Source organism: Xenopus tropicalis, chromosome 10, assembly GCF_000004195.4.
Source record: "Xenopus tropicalis strain Nigerian chromosome 10, UCB_Xtro_10.0, whole genome shotgun sequence".
In the NCBI taxonomy this organism is placed as follows: Eukaryota; Metazoa; Chordata; class Amphibia; order Anura; family Pipidae; genus Xenopus; species Xenopus tropicalis.
The window spans coordinates 1411440-1430770 of record NC_030686.2 but is presented as its reverse complement, the minus strand read 5'-3'; the positions used below and the strand labels follow the sequence as shown (position 1 = coordinate 1430770).

General features: G+C 55.5%; 1 protein-coding gene across 1 annotated transcript; it reads right to left on the bottom strand.

Annotated features, from left to right (window-relative positions):
• Nucleotides 1–5017: 5017 nt before the first annotated feature.
• tcea3 (transcription elongation factor A (SII), 3) lies at nucleotides 5018–17818 on the bottom strand. The gene is given in 10 exon segments (NM_001016290.2): nucleotides 5018–5205; nucleotides 7371–7442; nucleotides 7616–7762; nucleotides 9258–9412; nucleotides 9524–9580; nucleotides 9687–9820; nucleotides 13772–13835; nucleotides 13940–14045; nucleotides 14746–14808; nucleotides 17632–17818. Coding segments are annotated over 10 exon segments (879 nt in total). The 5' UTR covers nucleotides 17704–17818; the 3' UTR covers nucleotides 5018–5196.
• Between the last annotated feature and the right edge of the window lie 1513 nt (nucleotides 17819–19331).

Sequence of the window (19331 nt, the reverse complement as noted above, 5' to 3'; positions counted from 1 at the left end):
GGTTACACTGGGGGGGGGGGGGGCAGTTAAGCGGGGGGTCACTATATATAAATATATAAGGGGGGGGCAGTAATGAAATAGAGAAAGTACAGGGAAGAGCGACTAAGCTGATAAAGGGAATGGGCTCAGTTATGGGGAAAGGCTGGCCCAGTTGGGATTGGTTACACTGGGGGGGGGGGGGGGGCAGTTAAGGGGGGGTCACTATATATAAATATATAAGGGGGGGGGCAGTAATGAAATAGAGAAAGTACAGGGAAGAGCGACTAAGCTGATAAAGGGAATGGGCTCAGTTATGGGGAAAGGCTGGCCCAGTTGGGATTGGTTACACTGGGGAAGGGGCAGTTAAGGGGGGGGGGGTCACTATATATAAATATATAAGGGGGGGCAGTAATGAAATAGAGAAAGTACAGGGAAGAGCGACTAAGCTGATAAAGGGAATGGGCTCAGTTATGGGGAAAGGCTGGCCCAGTTGGGATTGGTTACACTGGGGGGGGGGGGGGGGCAGTTAAGGGGGGGTCACTATATAAATATATAAGGGGGGGCAGTAATGAAATAGAGAAAGTACAGGGAAGAGCGACTAAGCTGATAAAGGGAATGGGCTCAGTTATGGGGAAAGGCTGGCCCAGTTGGGATTGGTTACACTGGGGGGGGGGGGCAGTTAAGGGGGGGTCACTATATATAAATATATAAGGGGGGGGGGCAGTAATGAAATAGAGAAAGTACAGGGAAGAGCGACTAAGCTGATAAAGGGAATGGGCTCAGTTATGGGGAAAGGCTGGCCCAGTTGGGATTGGTTACACTGGGGAAGGGGCAGTTGAGGGGGGGGGTCACTATATATAAATATATAAGGGGGGGGCAGTAATGAAATAGAGAAAGTACAGGGAAGAGCGACTAAGCTGATAAAGGGAATGGGCTCAGTTATGGGGAAAGGCTGGCCCAGTTGGGATTGGTTACACTGGGGAAGGGGCAGTTGAGGGGGGGGGTCACTATATATAAATATATAAGGGGGGTAACAAAGCACATTGTATGTAAAGCTCTTACCCACTAGATGTGGCCAAGTCAGATCAGACACATTTACCCCCGTGGGGCTTTTAGGGAAATGCCTGACCCCACAGCCCACGGTTTAGCCAACCCCGCCACATACAGGAGGTTTCACACGTTATTGTGCAAGTCGTGTTACTCACATGTTCCTGAGTCAGATGCTGAGTTTGCGCTTTATGTTCCCCATAGAGAATTCCCAGCCCCCAACTGGTCTGTACGGCGTGACTGCCCCAAGGCCACAGGGTCCCAGTCCCCAACTGGTCTGTACGGCGTGACTGCCCCAAGGCCACAGGGTCCCAGTCCCCAACTGGTCTGTACGGCGTGACTGCCCCAAGGCCACAGGGTCCCAGCCCCCAACTGGTCTGTACGGCGTGACTGCCCCAAGGCCACAGGGTCCCAGTCCCCAACTGGTCTGTACGGCGTGACTGCCCCAAGGCCACAGGGTCCCAGCCCCCAACTGGTCTGTACGGCGTGACTGCCCCAAGGCCACAGGGTCCCAGTCCCCAACTGGTCTGTACGGCGTGACTGCCCCAAGGCCACAGGGTCCCAGCCCCCAACTGGTCTGTACGGCGTGACTGCCCCAAGGCCACAGGGTCCCAGTCCCCAACTGGTCTGTACGGCGTGACTGCCCCAAGGCCACAGGGTCCCAGCCCCCAACTGGTCTGTACGGCGTGACTGCCCCAAGGCCACAGGGTCCCAGTCCCCAACTGGTCTGTATGGTGTGACTGCCCCAAGGCCACAGGGTCCCAGCCCCCAACTGGTCTGTACGGTGTGACTGCCCCAAGGCCACAGGGTCCCAGCCCCCAACTGGTCTGTATGGCGTGACTGCCCCAAGGCCACAGGGTCCCAGCCCCCAACTGGTCTGTACAGTGTGACTGCCCCAAGGCCACAGGGTCCCAGCCCCCAACTGGTCTGTATGGCGTGACTGCCCCAAGGCCACAGGGTCCCAGCCCCCAACTGGTCTGTACGGCGTGACTGCCCCAAGGCCACAGGGTCCCAGCCCCCAACTGGTCTGTATGGTGTGACTGCCCCAAGGCCACAGGGTCCCAGCCCCCAACTGGTCTGTACGGTGTGACTGCCCCAAGGCCATAGGGTCCCAGCCCCCAACTGGTCTGTACGGTGTGACTGCCCCAAGGCCACAGGGTCAGATATTCCTGAGGATTTATTATCATTCCTGCCCAAATTGCCTTATTATTTGGTAAATCCAGCTGCCTTCCTCATACCAAGTCCTAGACGGGGGCCCATACCCAGATTAGAGATTTGCACCCAAACATGGGGGGGGGCAACCTGCTTTGAAAGTAAAACAAAGAAACATCAGAGGTAAATGTAGGGAGGGGCTTCATTTAAGGGCCACAGGAACATAGGGGGTATTTTACATTTTATTGGAGAGGAAATTGGGAGTCAGTGAAGGCAGCGGCTGAGGGAGGGAGTGAGTGAGGGAGTGAGTGAGGGAGTGAGTGAGGGAGTGAGTGAGTGAGAGATGGATGAGTCCAGTGGCAGGTAACTGGGAAAGTGGAAAGTTGCATCACTCAAAGTGGGAAATAATAAGAGGGTTTATAGGACCATGTTGCACGGATGAAACTGGTTGGATTTGGTCAGGGTTTGGACCCGAAGTGTAATGGCAAATAGAAGTCAAGACTAATTCCTAGGTAGCGCGCCTGTGTGCCTGAATGGGAAGCAAAGATAGTGACTGTGAGTGGAACCTGAAGGGCAGGGGAAGATGATGGTGGGACCTGAGGGACAGGGGAAGATGATGGTGGGACCTGAGGGACAGGGGAAGATGATGGTGGAACCTGAGGGACAGGGGAAGATTATGGTGGAACCTGATGAACAGGAAGAAGACCATTTGAAACCTGAGGGACAGGGGTAGATCATCTGAAACCTGAGGGACAGGGAAAGATGATGGTGGAACCTGAGGGACAGGGGTAGATCATCTGAAACCTGAGGGACAGGGAAAGATGATTGTGGGACCTGAGGGACAGGGGAAGATCATTTGAAACCTGAGGAACAGGGAAAGATGATGGTGGAACCTGGTGAACAGGGAGAAGAACATTTGAAACCTGAGGGACAGAAGACGATGATGGTGGAGCCTGAGGGACATGGGAAGATCATCTGAAACCTGAGGTACAGAGAGAGATGATGGTGAAACCTTAGGGAGAGGGGGAGATCATTTGAACACTGAGGTAGAAAAGAAGATTATGGTGGAACCAGATAAACAGGGAGAAGAACATTTGAAACCTGAGGGACAAAGGAAGATGATGGTGGAGTCTGAGGGACAGGGTATGGTGATGGTGGAACCTGAGGGATAGAGAAAGATGATGGTGGAACCTGAGGGACAGGGGAAGATGATGGTGGAGTCTGAGGGACAGGGTAAGGTGATGGTGGAACCTGAGGGATAGAGGAAGATGATGGTGGAACCTGAGGGACAGGGGAAGATGATGGTGGAGCCTTAGGGACAGGGGATGATGATTATGGAACCTGAGAGTCAGAAGAAGATGATGGTGGAACCTGAGGGGGGGAAGATGATGGTGGAGCCTTAGGGACAGGGGAAGATGAGGGTGGGACCTGAGGGACAGGGGAAGATGATGGTGGAACCTGAGGGACAGGGGAAGATGATGGTGGAACCTGAGGGACAGGGGAAGATGAGGGTGGGACCTGAGGGACAGGGGAAGATGAGGGTGGGACCTGAGGGACAGGGGAAGATGAGGGTGGAACCTGAGGGGGGGAAGATGATGGTGGAGCCTTAGGGACAGGGGAAGATGAGGGTGGGACCTGAGGGACAGGGGAAGATGATGGTGGGACCTGAGGGACAGGGGAAGATGATGGTGGAACCTGAGGGACAGGGGAAGATGATGGTGGAGCCTGAGGGACAGGGGATGATGATTATGGAACCTGAGAGTCAGAAGAAGATGATGGTGGAACCTGAGGGGGGGAAGATGATGGTGGAGCCTTAGGGACAGGGGAAGATGAGGGTGGGACCTGAGGGACAGGGGAAGATGATGGTGGAACCTGAGGGACAGGGGAAGATGATGGTGGAACCTGAGGGACAGGGGAAGATGAGGGTGGGACCTGAGGGACAGGGGAAGATGAGGGTGGGACCTGAGGGACAGGGGAAGATGAGGGTGGAACCTGAGGGGGGGAAGATGATGGTGGGGCCTTAGGGACAGGGGAGATGAGGGTGGGACCTGAGGGACAGGGGAAGATGATGGTGGGACCTGAGGGACAGGGGAAGATGATGGTGGAACCTGAGGGACAGGGGAAGATGATGGTGGATATCACACCATGTTTTCCCATAACAGGTTTGGGGGCTATTCCTGCCCTGAATGCGGAGATTAGTTTAAGGAACGACCTCTACTGCCCAGAGCATGATGGGACAGGGATCTACTGCACTTCCTGTGTCCATTCCCCTGTACCTGCTGCTAAATCCTGTCTGCAGTGCGAGACCTCCATGTGTGATGCCCACGTGAGTGCACAGAAGGTTCATCCATCTCTAGGGATGTTGGTGTAAAACGTGCAGAATGGGGGTTGGCATTGTCTTGCTGAAATAAGCCCCGCCTTCCCTGAATCAGACTGGGTCAGACTGGGCACCATACGTAGCCCATAACCTGTACAGCATCACGGATGTGTAGGCTCCCCAAGTCACGTGCCCTAATGGGTCCCTTCCACCGTCGCAGTATTTGCCCCACGCAGTGTATCAGAGTGGGGTCCCTTCCACCGTCGCAGTATTTGCCCCATGCAGTGTATCAGAGTGGGGTACCTACCCGCCTTTTTACCATGCCACGACTTCTCCACTCTTTGTTGCCCCAACTTTTTGGAAACGCGTCGCTGGCATCAAATTCAAAAAGAGCAGCGATTTCTCAGAAAACGATAGAATGTCTCCGTTTCAGCAGCGGATCCGTTGGATTCTGGACTATTCGCCGGTAAATGTCGGGGTCCCCCCCCCCCGTGCCGAAAGCATCACCGACACAAACCCACGTGGCAAAAAGAAATGTTTATTTAACAGATTTATATTTATTTAACAGAAATATTTTACATATTTTCGAACAAACGTTGAAGCAAAGTCTTTGCTGCAAGATGGCGGCTGTAGGGGGGCGGGGTTATGTACCTCCCTGTGCGTTTAGGGAGGAGGATTCTCATTGGCCAGCCTGGAAGCGGTTAACAGAACTGCAGGGGGGAGAGAGAAGGACACGGGCTCGGATAGGAGCAGATTTTAGCAACTGTCAGATCAGACACATAAAGCGCCGCCCTAAGCCCCACCCCCATCATATACAGCCAATTATATACATTCCTATACGATAATACCCCCCCCCCCCATGATTTACCCTCTGACTATTGTACAAAGTCTCAGACTCACATGTGTGTGTACCCCTAAACTAGTCCAGTCGGGATGTTTCTTTATTAAACTGGGGCAGTTATGGGGCAGCTGTCTATTTGCCCCTCCTTGGGCTGGGAAGGCCACAGGGGCTGGACGTTGCTATGTCTAGTCACACGGCAGCCACGGGGAGGGGCAGTTCCATTATGGGGATAATTTTACCCTAGAAAACCCAACCCAAATGGCAGTTGCATGATGCACGACTTGGGGGGGTTAATTCAGGGTAGGCGGGGTCTGATCTATATATATTTATATTCTGTGTATCTGTATCCCCCCCCCCCCAGGAGCCTATGATTAATTGCTGGGTAAGCATGAAATGCGTTAGGCTATTTATATGGGGGTTGGTAATGATTTTAATGGACTGAAACAAACAAATAATGTTTAACTGAGTAATAAGGGAGTTTATCATCTGTACGTGCATTACCCCTTTTGATCACTAGGGGGCCCTTCTGAAAACCACTCAGTTATTGTATATACAGGGCAAGCTCTTGTGTTCCTGGGTCTCTTGTCTTAGCTTTTCTGACAGGCCATGATATTGGGGGGGTCAGGTCATGATATTGGGGGGGGTCAGGCCATGAGATTGGGGGGGGAGGCCATGAAATTAGGGGGGATCAAGCCATGAGATTAGGGGGTCAGGCCATGAGATTGGGGGGATCAGGCCATGAGATTGGGGGGATCAGGCCATGAGATTGGGGGGGATCAGGCCATGAGATTGGGGGGATCAGGCCATGAGATTGGGGGGGATCAGGCCATGAGATTGGGGGGGGATCAGGCCATGAGATTGGGGGGGATCAGGCCATGAGATTGGGGGGGGATCAGGCCATGAGATTGGGGGGGGATCAGGCCATGAGATTGGGGGGGATCAGGCCATGAGATTGGGGGGGGGATCAGGCCATGAGATTGGGGGGGGGATCAGGCCATGAGATTGGGGGGGGATCAGGCCATGAGATTGGGGGGGGATCAGGCCATGAGATTGGGGGGGGTCAGGCCATGAGATTGAGGGGTCAGGCCATGAGATTAGGGGGGTTAAGCAGTTAAGGGCAATGTTGTTGGGGTGTAGAGTAACAATAAGGACCTGCACCCCATCTAATACAGCAGGAACAGGAGCAATAAATGCAGCCGGACACCGTTATGTCAGGCAGAAGTGAGACTGCAAGTCTGGTCACATGGTGCAACCTAAAGGGGCGGTTCTGAATTTTAATATATTATAGAACGGCCTATTCTAAGCAACTTTTCAATTGGTCTTCATTATTTATTTGTTATAGTTTTTGAATTATTTGCCTTCTTCTTTTAACTCAGCCGGCAGCAAAAAACCCTATTGCTCTGTGAGGCTCCAGTTTTATTGTTACTTTTTGTAACTTTCTTTTCTATCCAGCCCCTCCCCATTCATATTCCAGCCCCTCCCCTATTCATATTCCAGCCCCTCCCCTATTCATATTCCAGCCCTCCCCTATTCATATTCCAGCCCCTCCCCATTCATATTCCAGCCCCTCCCCATTCATATTCCAGCCCCTCCCCTATTCATATTCCAGCCCCTCCCCTATTCATATTCCAGCCCCTCCCCTATTCATATTCCAGCCCCTCCCCATTCATATTCCAGCCCCTCCCCTTTTCATATTCCAGCCCCTCCCCTATTCATATTCCAGCCCCTCCCCTATTCATATTCCAGCCCCTCCCCTATTCATATTCCAGCCTCTCATCCAAACCACTCCCTGGTTGCTAAGGTAACTTGGACCCTAGCAACCAAATAACTGCTGAAACTCCAAACTGGAGAGCTAAATAGCAAGCAATAAGAAATGACGACCAATTGCAAACTGTCTCAGAATATCCTTTACCCCAATCATATGAGCCCATATAAACCCAAGAGAGCAAATGAAACTTTCCCAGCATGCCCTTCTGCGTAAGGGTAAGAAGTGTTTTTTACAGCTGAGCGACACCTTCCCCAGGTAAATCTCACCTTCCAGCGGTTCCCACACTCGTTACACGCGACAAACGTGGTCATTGGTTCATCTGCGCTGCGGATCTGTACCTGGGGGCGGGACAAGGAACAGGAAGGGTCACGCCCAGTACATATTCCTGCCTGTAGGGTGCGCTGCGCTCCTGAGCTGCCAATCACATTCTCTGTAACATGCACTGGCCTGACCAAAGGAAAGCACTGGCTACATTACATGCGGGGCAGCAGGGTAGATGAGTGCCGAGTACCTGGGTGTAAGTGCAATTCTTTTTCTTGCATTTCCCGCAGGTGAACAGGTCGGTTTGGGTCCCTCCGGTCTTTGCCATCTGATGCTCCTGAATGGCGGCTTTGGTCATCGCTTTCCTCATCTCCTTCAGCTCATTACTGGCCATTTCCTACAAGAGGGTGTGGCTCTAAGTAATGATCAGCCTATCATATAACAAATTGATTAAGGTGTGCTACACAATGGACAAACCGGCTAGTTGTAGCCCCAGGGGCAAGCTGAACCCTCAGCCAGGGTAAAACAATATCCAGGATAAAATGAAAAAACAGCAGCACCCCGGGAATGTTGGAGAGAAAAGTGACTTTACTCAAGTGCCCACGGCAACGTTTGGGTTAAACCAGCCCTTTATCAAGCCTATCATATAACGTTATCTTCAGGGTCACACCCCCTTCCCACTCCCACAGTGGCCAATGTCTCTATATACCCCTCCCATAAAAGAACTATTGCCTTCCCTCCCCTCCCACTAGGCGCCAACGCCTTCCCTCCCCTCCCACTAGGCGCCAACGTCTTCCCTCCCCTCCCACTAAGCGCCAACGCCTTCCCTCCCCTCCCACTAGGCGCCAACGTCTTCCCTCCCCTCCCACTAAGCGCCAACGCCTTCCCTCCCCTCCCACTAAGCGTCAACGCCTTCCCTCCCCTCCCACTAAGCGCCAACTCCTTCCCTCCCCTCCCACTAGGCGCCAACGCCTTCCCTTCCCTCCACTCCCACTGGGCGCCAACGCCTTCCCTCCACTCCCACTGGGCGTCGACGCCTTCCCTCCCCTCCCACTAGGCGCCAACGCCTTCCCTCCCCTCCCACTAGGGGCCAACGCCTTCCCTCCCCTCCCACTGGGCGCCAACGCCTTCCCTCCCCTCCCACTAGGCGCCGACGCCTTCCCTCCCCTCCCACTAGGGGCCAACGCCTTCCCTCCCCTCCCACTAGGGGCCAACGCCTTCCCTCCCCTCCCACTGGGCGCCAACGCCTTCCCTCCCCTCCCACTAGGTGCCCGACGCCTTCCCTCCCCTCCCACTAGGGGCCAACGCCTTCCCTCCCCTCCCACTAGGGGCCAAACGCCTTTCCTCCCCTCCCACTGGGCGCCAACGCCTTCCCTCCCCTCCCACTGGGCACCAACACCTTCCCTCCCCTCCCACTAGGCGCCAATCCCTCCCCTCCCACTAGGGGCCAACGCCTTCCCTCCCCTCCCACTAAGCGCCACGCCTTCCCTCCCCTCCCACTAGGCGCCAACGCCTTCCCTCCCCTCCCACTAGGCGGCCAATCCCTCCCCTCCCACTAGGGGCCAACGCCTTCCCTCCCCTCCCACTAAGCGCCAACGCATTCCCTCCCCTCCCACTAGGCGCCAACGCCTTCCCTCCCCTCCCACTAGGCGCCAATCCCTCCCCTCCCACTAGGGGCCAACGCCTTCCCTCCCCTCCCACTAGGCGCCAACGCCTTCCCTCCCCTCCCACTAAGCGCCAACGCCTTCCCTCCCCTCCCACTAGGCGCCAATCCCTTCCCTCCCACTAGGCACGTGGTTGCTGTACAATGATGGGGCTGAGGGCACCATCCCACTTAGTGGCCCTTAGTCCCAGGGGACCCCCTTTCCCCGGGGCCCACACCCCCCTCTCACCTCACAGGACATGACAGCGATTTGCTCGGGGCCAATGACCCCGCAGAGAACGTTTTTCCGCAGATCCGGGTTCTTGGAATCCTTAAGGTTGGAAATGCGACTCCGGATCCTGTTCTTGTATTTCATATCCGTGTTCTGCATCTCCCCAAACACCAGTGGGAGGGGTCAAGGTTGTAACACATCCGGGTGAGTTTGGGGGTGTCCCCGGCTGGACACAAGAGCTGACAATATGCACCCCCAACCCCCTGCCCTTATCAGAAGGATATCCTCCTCTATCTGAGCTGCCAGGAACTCGCAATCTGCCCCAATAGCCACGTGATCTCCTGCCAACAGAACCAAAGGGTTAACATTAACCATACGAAGGCGGGATATCTGGGGGTCTCGGGGCAATAGCCCCCCATCAAACCCCAACATGGCGAGAGAACCCACCGTCTGTCTGTAGCGCTGCCCTCAGCATCTCCCGGCACTTGGTGCGCACAGAGTCCGACGTGACTGGCAGGGGGGGAAAGCGGGTCATTTTTGGGGTGATGGGGGTCTTGGGCACCTCGATTTTCTTAGAAGAACTGAAACAAAAAGATTTGAAGAAGAACCATTGGAGCACCCAGGCATTCCCAGTACAAAGAGGCACAAACATCCCCCCCCCCAGCCCAATAAATAGTGACTGTCTGTGGCACCTTACAGCCCCCCTGGCATTCCCAGTACCCAGAGGCCCAAACAGCCCCCCCCCCCCCAGCCCAATAAATAGTGACTGTCTGTGGCACCTTACAGCCCCCCTGGCATTCCCAGTACCCAGAGGCCCAAACAGCCCCCCCCCCCCCCAGCCCAATAAATAGTGACTGTCTGTGGCACCTTACAGCCCCCCCGGCATTCCCAGTACCCAGAGGCACAAACAGCCCCCCAGCCCAATAAATAGTGACTGTCTGTGGCACCTTACAGCCCCCCTGGCATTCCCAGTACCCAGAGGCACAAACAGCCCCCCCAGCCCAATAAATAGTGACTATCTGTGGCACCTTACAGCCCCCCTGGCATTCCCAGTACCCAGAGGCACAAACAGCCCCCCCAGCCCAATAAATAGTGACTGTCTGTGGCACCTTACAGCCCCCCCGGCATTCCCAGTACCCAGAGGCACAAACAGCCCCCCCAGCCCAATAAATAGTGACTGTCTGTGGCACCTTACAGCCCCCCTGGCATTCCCAGTACCCAGAGGCACAAACAGCCCCCCCCCAAGCCCAATAAATAGTGAGTGTCTGTTGCACCTTACAGCCCCCCTGGCATTCCCAGTACCCAGAGGCACAAACAGCCCCCCCAGCCCAATAAATAGTGACTGTCTGTGGCACCTTACAGCCCCCCTGGCATTCCCAGTACCCAGAGGCACAAACAGCCCCCCCAGCCCAATAAATAGTGACTGTCTGTGGCACCTTACAGCCCCCCTGGCATTCCCAGTACCCAGAGGCACAAACAGCCCCCCAGCCCAATAAATAGTGACTGTCTGTGGCACCTTACAGCCCCCCTGGCATTCCCAGTACCCAGAGGCACAAACAGCCCCCCCAGCCCAATAAATAGTGACTGTCTGTGGCACCTTACAGCCCCCCTGGCATTCCCAGTACCCAGAGGCACAAACAGCCCCCCCAGCCCAATAAATAGTGACTGTCTGTGGCACCTTACAGCCCCCCTGGCATTCCCAGTACCCAGAGGCACAAACATCCCCCCCCCCAGCCCAATAAATAGTGACTGTCTGTGGCACCTTACAGCCCCCCCCGGCATTCCCAGTACCCCAGAGGCACAAACAGCCCCCCCAGCCCAATAAATAGTGACTGTCTGTGGCACCTTACAGCCCCCCTGGCATTCCCAGTACCCAGAGGCACAAACAGCCCCCCCCCCAGCCCAATAAATAGTGACTGTCTGTGGCACCTTACAGCCCCCCTGGCATTCCCAGTACCCAGAGGCACAAACAGCCCCCCCAGCCCAATAAATAGTGACTGTCTGTGGCACCTTACAGCCCCCCCGGCATTCCCAGTACCCAGAGGCACAAACAGCCCCCCCCCAGCCCAATAAATAGTGACTGTCTGTGGCACCTTACAGCCCCCCTGGCATTCCCAGTACCCAGAGGCACAAACAGCCCCCCCAGCCCAATAAATAGTGACTGTCTGTGGCACCTTACAGCCCCCCCGGCATTCCCAGTACCCAGAGGACAAACAGCCCCCCAGCCCAATAAATAGTGACTGTCTGTGGCACCTTACAGCCCCCCTGGCATTCCCAGTACCCAGGGGCACAAACAGCCCCCCCCAGCCCAATAAATAGTGACTGTCTGTGGCACCTTACAGCCCCCCTGGCATTCCCAGTACCCAGAGGCACAAACAGCCCCCCCCCAGCCCAATAAATAGTGACTGTCTGTGGCACCTTACAGCCCCCTGGCATTCCCAGTACCCAGAGGCACAAACAGCCCCCCCCCCCCAGCCCAATAAATAGTGACTGTCTGTGGCACCTTACAGCACCCCCCTGGCATTCCCAGTACCCAGAGGCACAAACACCCCCCCCCCCAGCCCAATAAATAGTGACTGTCTGTGGCACCTTACAGCACCCCCGGCATTCCCAGTACCCAGAGGCACAAACAGCCCCCCCCCCAGCCCAATAAATAGTGACTGTCTGTGGCACCTTACAGCCCCCCCGGCATTCCCAGTACCCAGAGGCACAAACAGCCCCCCCCAGCCCAATAAATAGTGACTGTCTGTGGCACCTTAACAGCCCCCCCGGCATTCCCAGTACCCAGAGGCACAAACAGCCCCCCCAGCCCCAATAAATAGTGACTGTCTGTGGCACCTTACAGCCCCCCCCGGCATTCCCAGTACCCAGAGGCACAAACAGCCCCCCCAGCCCAATAAATAGTGACTGTCTGTGGCACCTTACAGCCCCCCCCGGCATTCCCAGTACCCAGAGGCACAAACAGCCCCCCCAGCCCAATAATAGTGACTGTCTGTGGCACCCTTACAGCCCCCCTGGCATTCCCAGTACCCAGAGGCACAAACAGCCCCCCCAGCCCAATAAATAGTGACTGTCTGTGGCACCTTACAGCCCCCCTGGCATTCCCAGTACCCAGAGGCACAAACAGCCCCCCCAGCCCAATAAATAGTGACTGTCTGTGGCACCTTACAGCCCCCCCTGGCATTCCCAGTACCCAGAGGCACAAACAGCCCCTCCCCCCAGCCCAATAAATAGTGACTGTCTGTGGCACCTTACAGCCCCCCCCGGCATTCCCAGTACCCAGAGGCACAAACAGCCCCCCCAGCCCAATAAATAGTGACTGTCTGTGGCACCTTACAGCCCCCCCGGCATTCCCAGTACCCAGAGGCACAAACAGCCCCCCCAGCCCAATAAATAGTGACTGTCTGTGGCACCTTACAGCCCCCCCCGGCATTCCCAGTACCCAGAGGCACAAACAGCCCCCCCAGCCCAATAAATAGTGACTGTCTGTGGCACCTTACAGCCCCCCTGGCATTCCCAGTACCCAGAGGCACAAACAGCCCCCCCAGCCCAATAAATAGTGACTGTCTGTGGCACCTTACAGCCCCCCTGGCATTCCCAGTACCCAGAGGCACAAACAGCCCCCCCAGCCCAATAAATAGTGACTGTCTGTGGCACCTTACAGCCCCCCCCTGGCATTCCCAGTACCCAGAGGCACAAACAGCCCCTCCCCCCAGCCCAATAAATAGTGACTGTCTGTGGCACCTTACAGCCCCCCCCGGCATTCCCAGTACCCAGAGGCACAAACAGCCCCCCCAGCCCAATAAATAGTGACTGTCTGTGGCACCTTACAGCCCCCCTGGCATTCCCAGTACCCAGAGGCACAAACAGCCCCCCCAGCCCAATAAATAGTGACTGTCTGTGGCACCTTACAGCCCCCCTGGCATTCCCAGTACCCAGAGGCACAAACAGCCCCCCCAGCCCAATAAATAGTGACTGTCTGTGGCACCTTACAGCCCCCCCCTGGCATTCCCAGTACCCAGAGGCACAAACAGCCCCTCCCCCCAGCCCAATAAATAGTGACTGTCTGTGGCACCTTACAGCCCCCCCGGCATTCCCAGTACCCAGAGGCACAAGCAGCCCCCCCAGCCCAATAAATAGTGACTGTCTGTGGCACCTTACAGCCCCCCTGGCATTCCCAGTACCCAGAGGCACAAACAGCCCCCCCAGCCCAATAAATAGTGACTGTCTGTGGCACCTTACAGCCCCCCTGGCATTCCCAGTACCCAGAGGCACAAACAGCCCCCCCAGCCCAATAAATAGTGACTGTCTGTGGCACCTTACAGCCCCCCCAGCATTCCCAGTACCCAGAGGCACAAACACCCCCCCCCCAGCCCAATAAATAGTGACTGTCTGTGGCACCTTACAGCCCCCCTGGCATTCCCAGTACCCAGAGGCACAAAAAGCCCCCCCAGCCCAAGCCTGCTGCCCCCCAACAGTTAGACTGACACCTCCCTTTGCCCCAGAATACCCCCCCAGTGAGGCGCACTTACCCCAGCTCCTTGGAACAGGTGGGTATCGTCTGGGGCTTCTCTTTTCCCGGCTGTTCTGAGCCGTCTGCCAAGGGGCAATAAGAAAGGGAATCAATGCGGTGGGGCATTTACTTATAGTAACCCCACCTATGGAGCCCCCCCAGAAGGTAAGTCAGTGGGAGCACTTACCCAGCAACTTTTTCCACGATTTGATAAGAGATTTCGATATTGTGATGATCTCGTTGTCGTTACTCTGCTTCCTCAGCGCATTCACCGACATCCCCACGCGGGTCGACTGAGAGACGGGCAAGAAAGGGTTAATGGGCAGCTACAGAAAGGGTTAAGGTGTTTATCTCTCACACTATTGGCTGATGCTGGCACTGCCCGCGACACAAACCAAGAGCTACCAGATAAACCAACGGTGCCAACAACCTACATGTGCCCAATCACTGCGCCCACTCACTGCTCCCACCCACTGTGCCAACTCACTGCACCCACCCACTGTGCCAACTCACTGCACCCACCCACTGTGCCAACTCACTGCACCCACCCACTGCGCCCATTCACTGCTCCCACTTACTGTGCCAACTCACTGTGCCCACTCACTGCTCCCACCCACTGTGCCAACTCACTGCTCCCACTTACTGCTCCCACCCACTGCGCCCATTCACTGCTCCCACTTACTGTGCCAACTCACTGTGCCCACTTACTGTGCCCACTCACTGCTCCCACCCACTGCTCCCACTCACTGCTCCCACCCACGGTGCCCACCCACTGCTCCCACTTACTGTGCCCACCCACTGCACCCACTCACCGCTCCCACCCACTGTGCCCACTCGCTGCATCCAAGACTGAACCTCCCCAGACTGACTGGGTCTCAGAACCAGAGGAAGAATCGTATAAACTGAAACATTACCCGCGGGCTGAAGTAGGCGTCGCCCTGAATGAAACCACACCCCTCACAGGGTCGTTATCGTTTAACGGTTACTTATTACCTGCAGGAGCTCCAGGGTTATCGCCATGTTCTTCAGCTCCCGGAGCAGATCCAGAGCGCCGCCCTGTGGGGGAGGAAGAGGGTAAGATGCCCGGTGCCACAACCCGACGGGGCAAGTACTGGATCTCTGGGGTCTGTGCCCAAAGTAACGATGTTCTGCCCCAAGCTGATCTACTGTTACCCCATTATCACCCCCAGGCACCCCCCTCTGTGCCACCCGTGCCAGGAGTATGTTTGGGGTGAAGAGTCCCCTGAGCCATCACCCTAATTGCACCCCCTTATCCGAGGGGCAGCCCAGAACCTCCGATACGGTATGGGAGCCGGGGCCCCCCTGCAATGTGCATTTATATATATATATACAGTATGGGAGCCGGGGCCCCCCTGCAATGTGCATATATATATACGGTATGGGAGCCGGGGCCCCCCTGCAATGTGCATATATATATACAGTATGGGAGCCGGGGCCCCCCTGCAATGTGCATATATATACAGTATGGGAGCCGGGGCCCCCCTGCAATGTGCATATATTTATACAGTATGGGAGCCGGGGCCCCCCTGCAATGTGCATATATATACAGTATGGGAGCCGGGGCCCCCCTGCAATGTGCATATATATATATATATACAGTATGGGAGCCGGGCCCCCCTGCAATGTGCATATATATACAGTATGGGAGCCGGGGCCCCCTGCAATGTGCATATATATACGGTATGGGAGCCGGGCCCCCCTGCAATGTGCATATATATACAGTATGGGAGCCGGGGCCCCCCTGCAATGTGCATATATATACAGTATGGGAGCCGGGGCCCCCCTGCAATGTGCATATATATACGGTATGGGAGCCGGGCCCCCCTGCAATGTGCATATATATACAGTATGGGAGCCGGGGCCCCCCTGCAATGTGCATATATATACAGTATGGGAGCCGGGCCCCCCTGCAATGTGTATATATATATACAGTATGGGAGCCGGGCCCCCCTGCAATGTGCATATATATTTATACAGTATGGGAGCCGGGGCCCCCCTGCAATGTGCATATATATACAGTATGGGAGCCGGGGCCCCCCTGCAATGTGCATATATATATATATATACAGTATGGGAGCCGGGCCCCCCTGCAATGTGCATATATATATACGGTATGGGAGCCGGGGCCCCCCTGCAATGTGCATATATATATATATATACAGTATGGGAGCCGGGGCCCCCCTGCAATGTGCATATATATATACGGTATGGGAGCCGGGGCCCCCCTGCAATGTGCATATATATTTATACAGTATGGGAGCCGGGGCCCCCCTGCAATGTGCATATATATACAGTATGGGAGCCGGGGCCCCCCTGCAATGTGCATATATATATATATATATACAGTATGGGAGCCGGGCCCCCCTGCAATGTGCATATATATACAGTATGGGAGCCGGGGCCCCCTGCAATGTGCATATATATACGGTATGGGAGCCGGGCCCCCCTGCAATGTGCATATATATACAGTATGGGAGCCGGGGCCCCCTGCAATGTGCATATATATACAGTATGGGAGCCGGGCCCCCCTGCAATGTGCATATATATACAGTATGGGAGCCGGGGCCCCCCTGCAATGTGCATATATATACAGTATGGGAGCCGGGGCCCCCCTGCAATGTGCATATATATATATATATACAGTATGGGAGCCGGGGCCCCCCTGCAATGTGCATATATATATATATATATATATATATATATATATATATATATATACAGTATGGGAGCCGGGGCCCCCCTGCAATGTGCATATATATACAGTATGGGAGCCGGGGCCCCCCTGCAATGTGCATATATATATACAGTATGGGAGCCGGGGCCCCCTTGCAATGTGCATATATATATATATACAGTATGGGAGCCGGGGCCCCCCTGCAATGTGCATATATATATACAGTATGGGAGCCGGGGCCCCCCTGCAATGTGCATATATATATATATATATATATACAGTATGGGAGCCGGGGCCCCCCTGCAATGTGCATATATATATACAGTATGGGAGCCGGGGCCCCCCTGCAATGTGCATATATATACAGTATGGGAGCCGGGCCCCCCTGCAATGTGCATATATATACAGTATGGGAGCCGGGGCCCCCCTGCAATGTGTATATATATACAGTATGGGAGCCGGGCCCCCCTGCAATGTGTATATATATACAGTATGGGAGCCGGGGCCCCCCTGCAATGTGTATATATATATACAGTATGGGAGCTGGGGGAAGGCGGGGGCAAGAAGCTGCTCTCTGATACGTCTATGCAGTTGGCCAATAAAGGCAGCACAGAGGGAAGAATTTACTATTGGGGGATATTTCTGAGTAAGCGAAGGATAATTCTAGGGAAAGGTCCCCCAAAGCCGACACCCCTTGGCTTTACAGGGGATCCCCTAGATTAGCTCAATATCTGGGGTCCTAATGGTGGGCACTGCCAACGCCCGGGGTGCCAATCATATACAGATTGGTTTTATTCATCAGCCCCAAATCTCTGGTTTTTATTGAGGCTCTTTGGGGGGGTGGAAGACTGACACCAATGTGGGGGTGCCCAGGTTATTAAGGGGGGGTCAGGGCTATGCAGACAGTGGGTCTCCCAGCATTGGGGTCCTGTAGCTCCCCAGTAACCAGTGACCCCATTAGACCCACACACTAAGCAGCTAATCAGTGATTGGCGGAGGCTGCATGGCGGCACAGATATCAGTACAGGCTGCAGCACCGAGAAGCAATCAGAAGCCATTACAGGCTGCAGCACTAATAGGAACCTGTTGCTCATTGGCTCTGGGGCTAGCGGAGGATTAATAAGAGCCGGTTGGTTGCGGTGCTGCCCCGACCCAATTGGGCCCCTGCAGTTTATTGGACTCGCCGTGCTTTTCTTGGCCACCATTTTATCCAGCTTTTTGACGATCCTCGCCACCTCCTCCCCCTTGGCCGCCATCGTGCCCTGCACCCCGGGACTCGGTCCGCTCCGAATCCCTCTGCACTGAGCCCGAACCGATACCGCACTTCAAACAGTCCGGGAGGTCCGCGGTGCCGCTGCTCTCTGGGACTCGTAGTCCGCCGCTGCCTCCCTCCCTCCCGCTCTTATGTACGTGTGCGCTTAGAGAACTACACTTCCCAGCTGCCCCGGCCCCAGCGCCTGCTTTCCCTCGGCGCGTTGCACTATGGGAGATGAAGTCTTTGTCAGATGCATCTCCGAAAGGGTAATGATCATTTGAACTACATTTACCAAAATCCTTTGCGCCAGGTCCAGGGAAGGTCAGATGCTGATGCTGGCAGGTCTCGTTAAATTGACTCGATACTTCAGCCAAGTGTAGCATCACCTACCTACCTACCCACAGCCTGGCACCTACCCACCCACAGCCTGGCACCTACCCACCCACAGACTGGCACCTACCTACCCACAGCCTGGCACCTACCTACCCACAGCCTGGCACCTACCTACCCACAGCCTGGCACCTACCTACCCACAGCCTGGCACCTACCCACCCATAGCCTGGCACCTACCTACCCACAGCCTGGCACCTACCTACCCACAGCCTGGCACCTACCTACCCACAGCCTGGCACCTACCCACCCACAGCCTGGCACCTACCTACCCACAGCCTGGCACCTACCTACCTACCCACAGCCTGGCACCTACCTACCCAGAGCCTGGCACCTACCTACCTACCCACAGCCTGGCACCTACCTACCCACAGCCTGGCACCTACCCACCCAGAGCCTGGCACCTACCTACCCACAGCCTGGCACCTACCCAACTACCCACCCAGAGCCTGGCACCCTCCTACCCACAGCCTGGCACCCTCCTACCCACAGCCTGGCACCTACCTACCCACAGCCTGGCACCTACCCACCCAGAGCCTGGCACCCTCCTACCCACAGCCTGGCACCCTCCTACCCACAGCCTGGCACCCTCCTACCCACAGCCTGGCACCTACCCACCCACAGCCTGGCACCTACCCACCCACAGCCTGGTACCTACCCACAGACTGGCACCTATATGTGTATACCTACAGACTGGCACTTACCCACCCACAGCCTGTTACCTACCTACCCACAGACTGGCACCTATACGTGTATACCTACAGCCTGGCACCTACCCACCCACAGCCTGGCACCTACCCACCCACAGACTGGCACCTACCCACCCACAGACTGGCACCTACCTACCCACAGACTGGCACCTACCTACCCACAGACTGGCACCTACCCACCCACAGACTGGCACTTACCCACACACTGGCACGGGCATACAGACCCAGGGAGAGGGGGTACAGTTGTGCCAGGCCCCGGGAAATCTTATTCCAAATGGGCTCCAACAGCAGTCACGAAAGTTACACAAATTTAGTGAGTTGGGTTGAAAGTTATGCAATTTACTTAGATTCCCTTAAAGGAACATTAACACCAAAAAATGAAAGTGTATAAAAGTAAATAAAATGTAATGTGCTGCTGCCTGCACTGGTAGAAGTTGTGTGTTTGCTACAGAAACCCTACTATAGTTTATATAAATACCCCGCTGTGTAGCCCCGGGGGCAGCCATTCCTGCACCGGTACAGCTGGGGT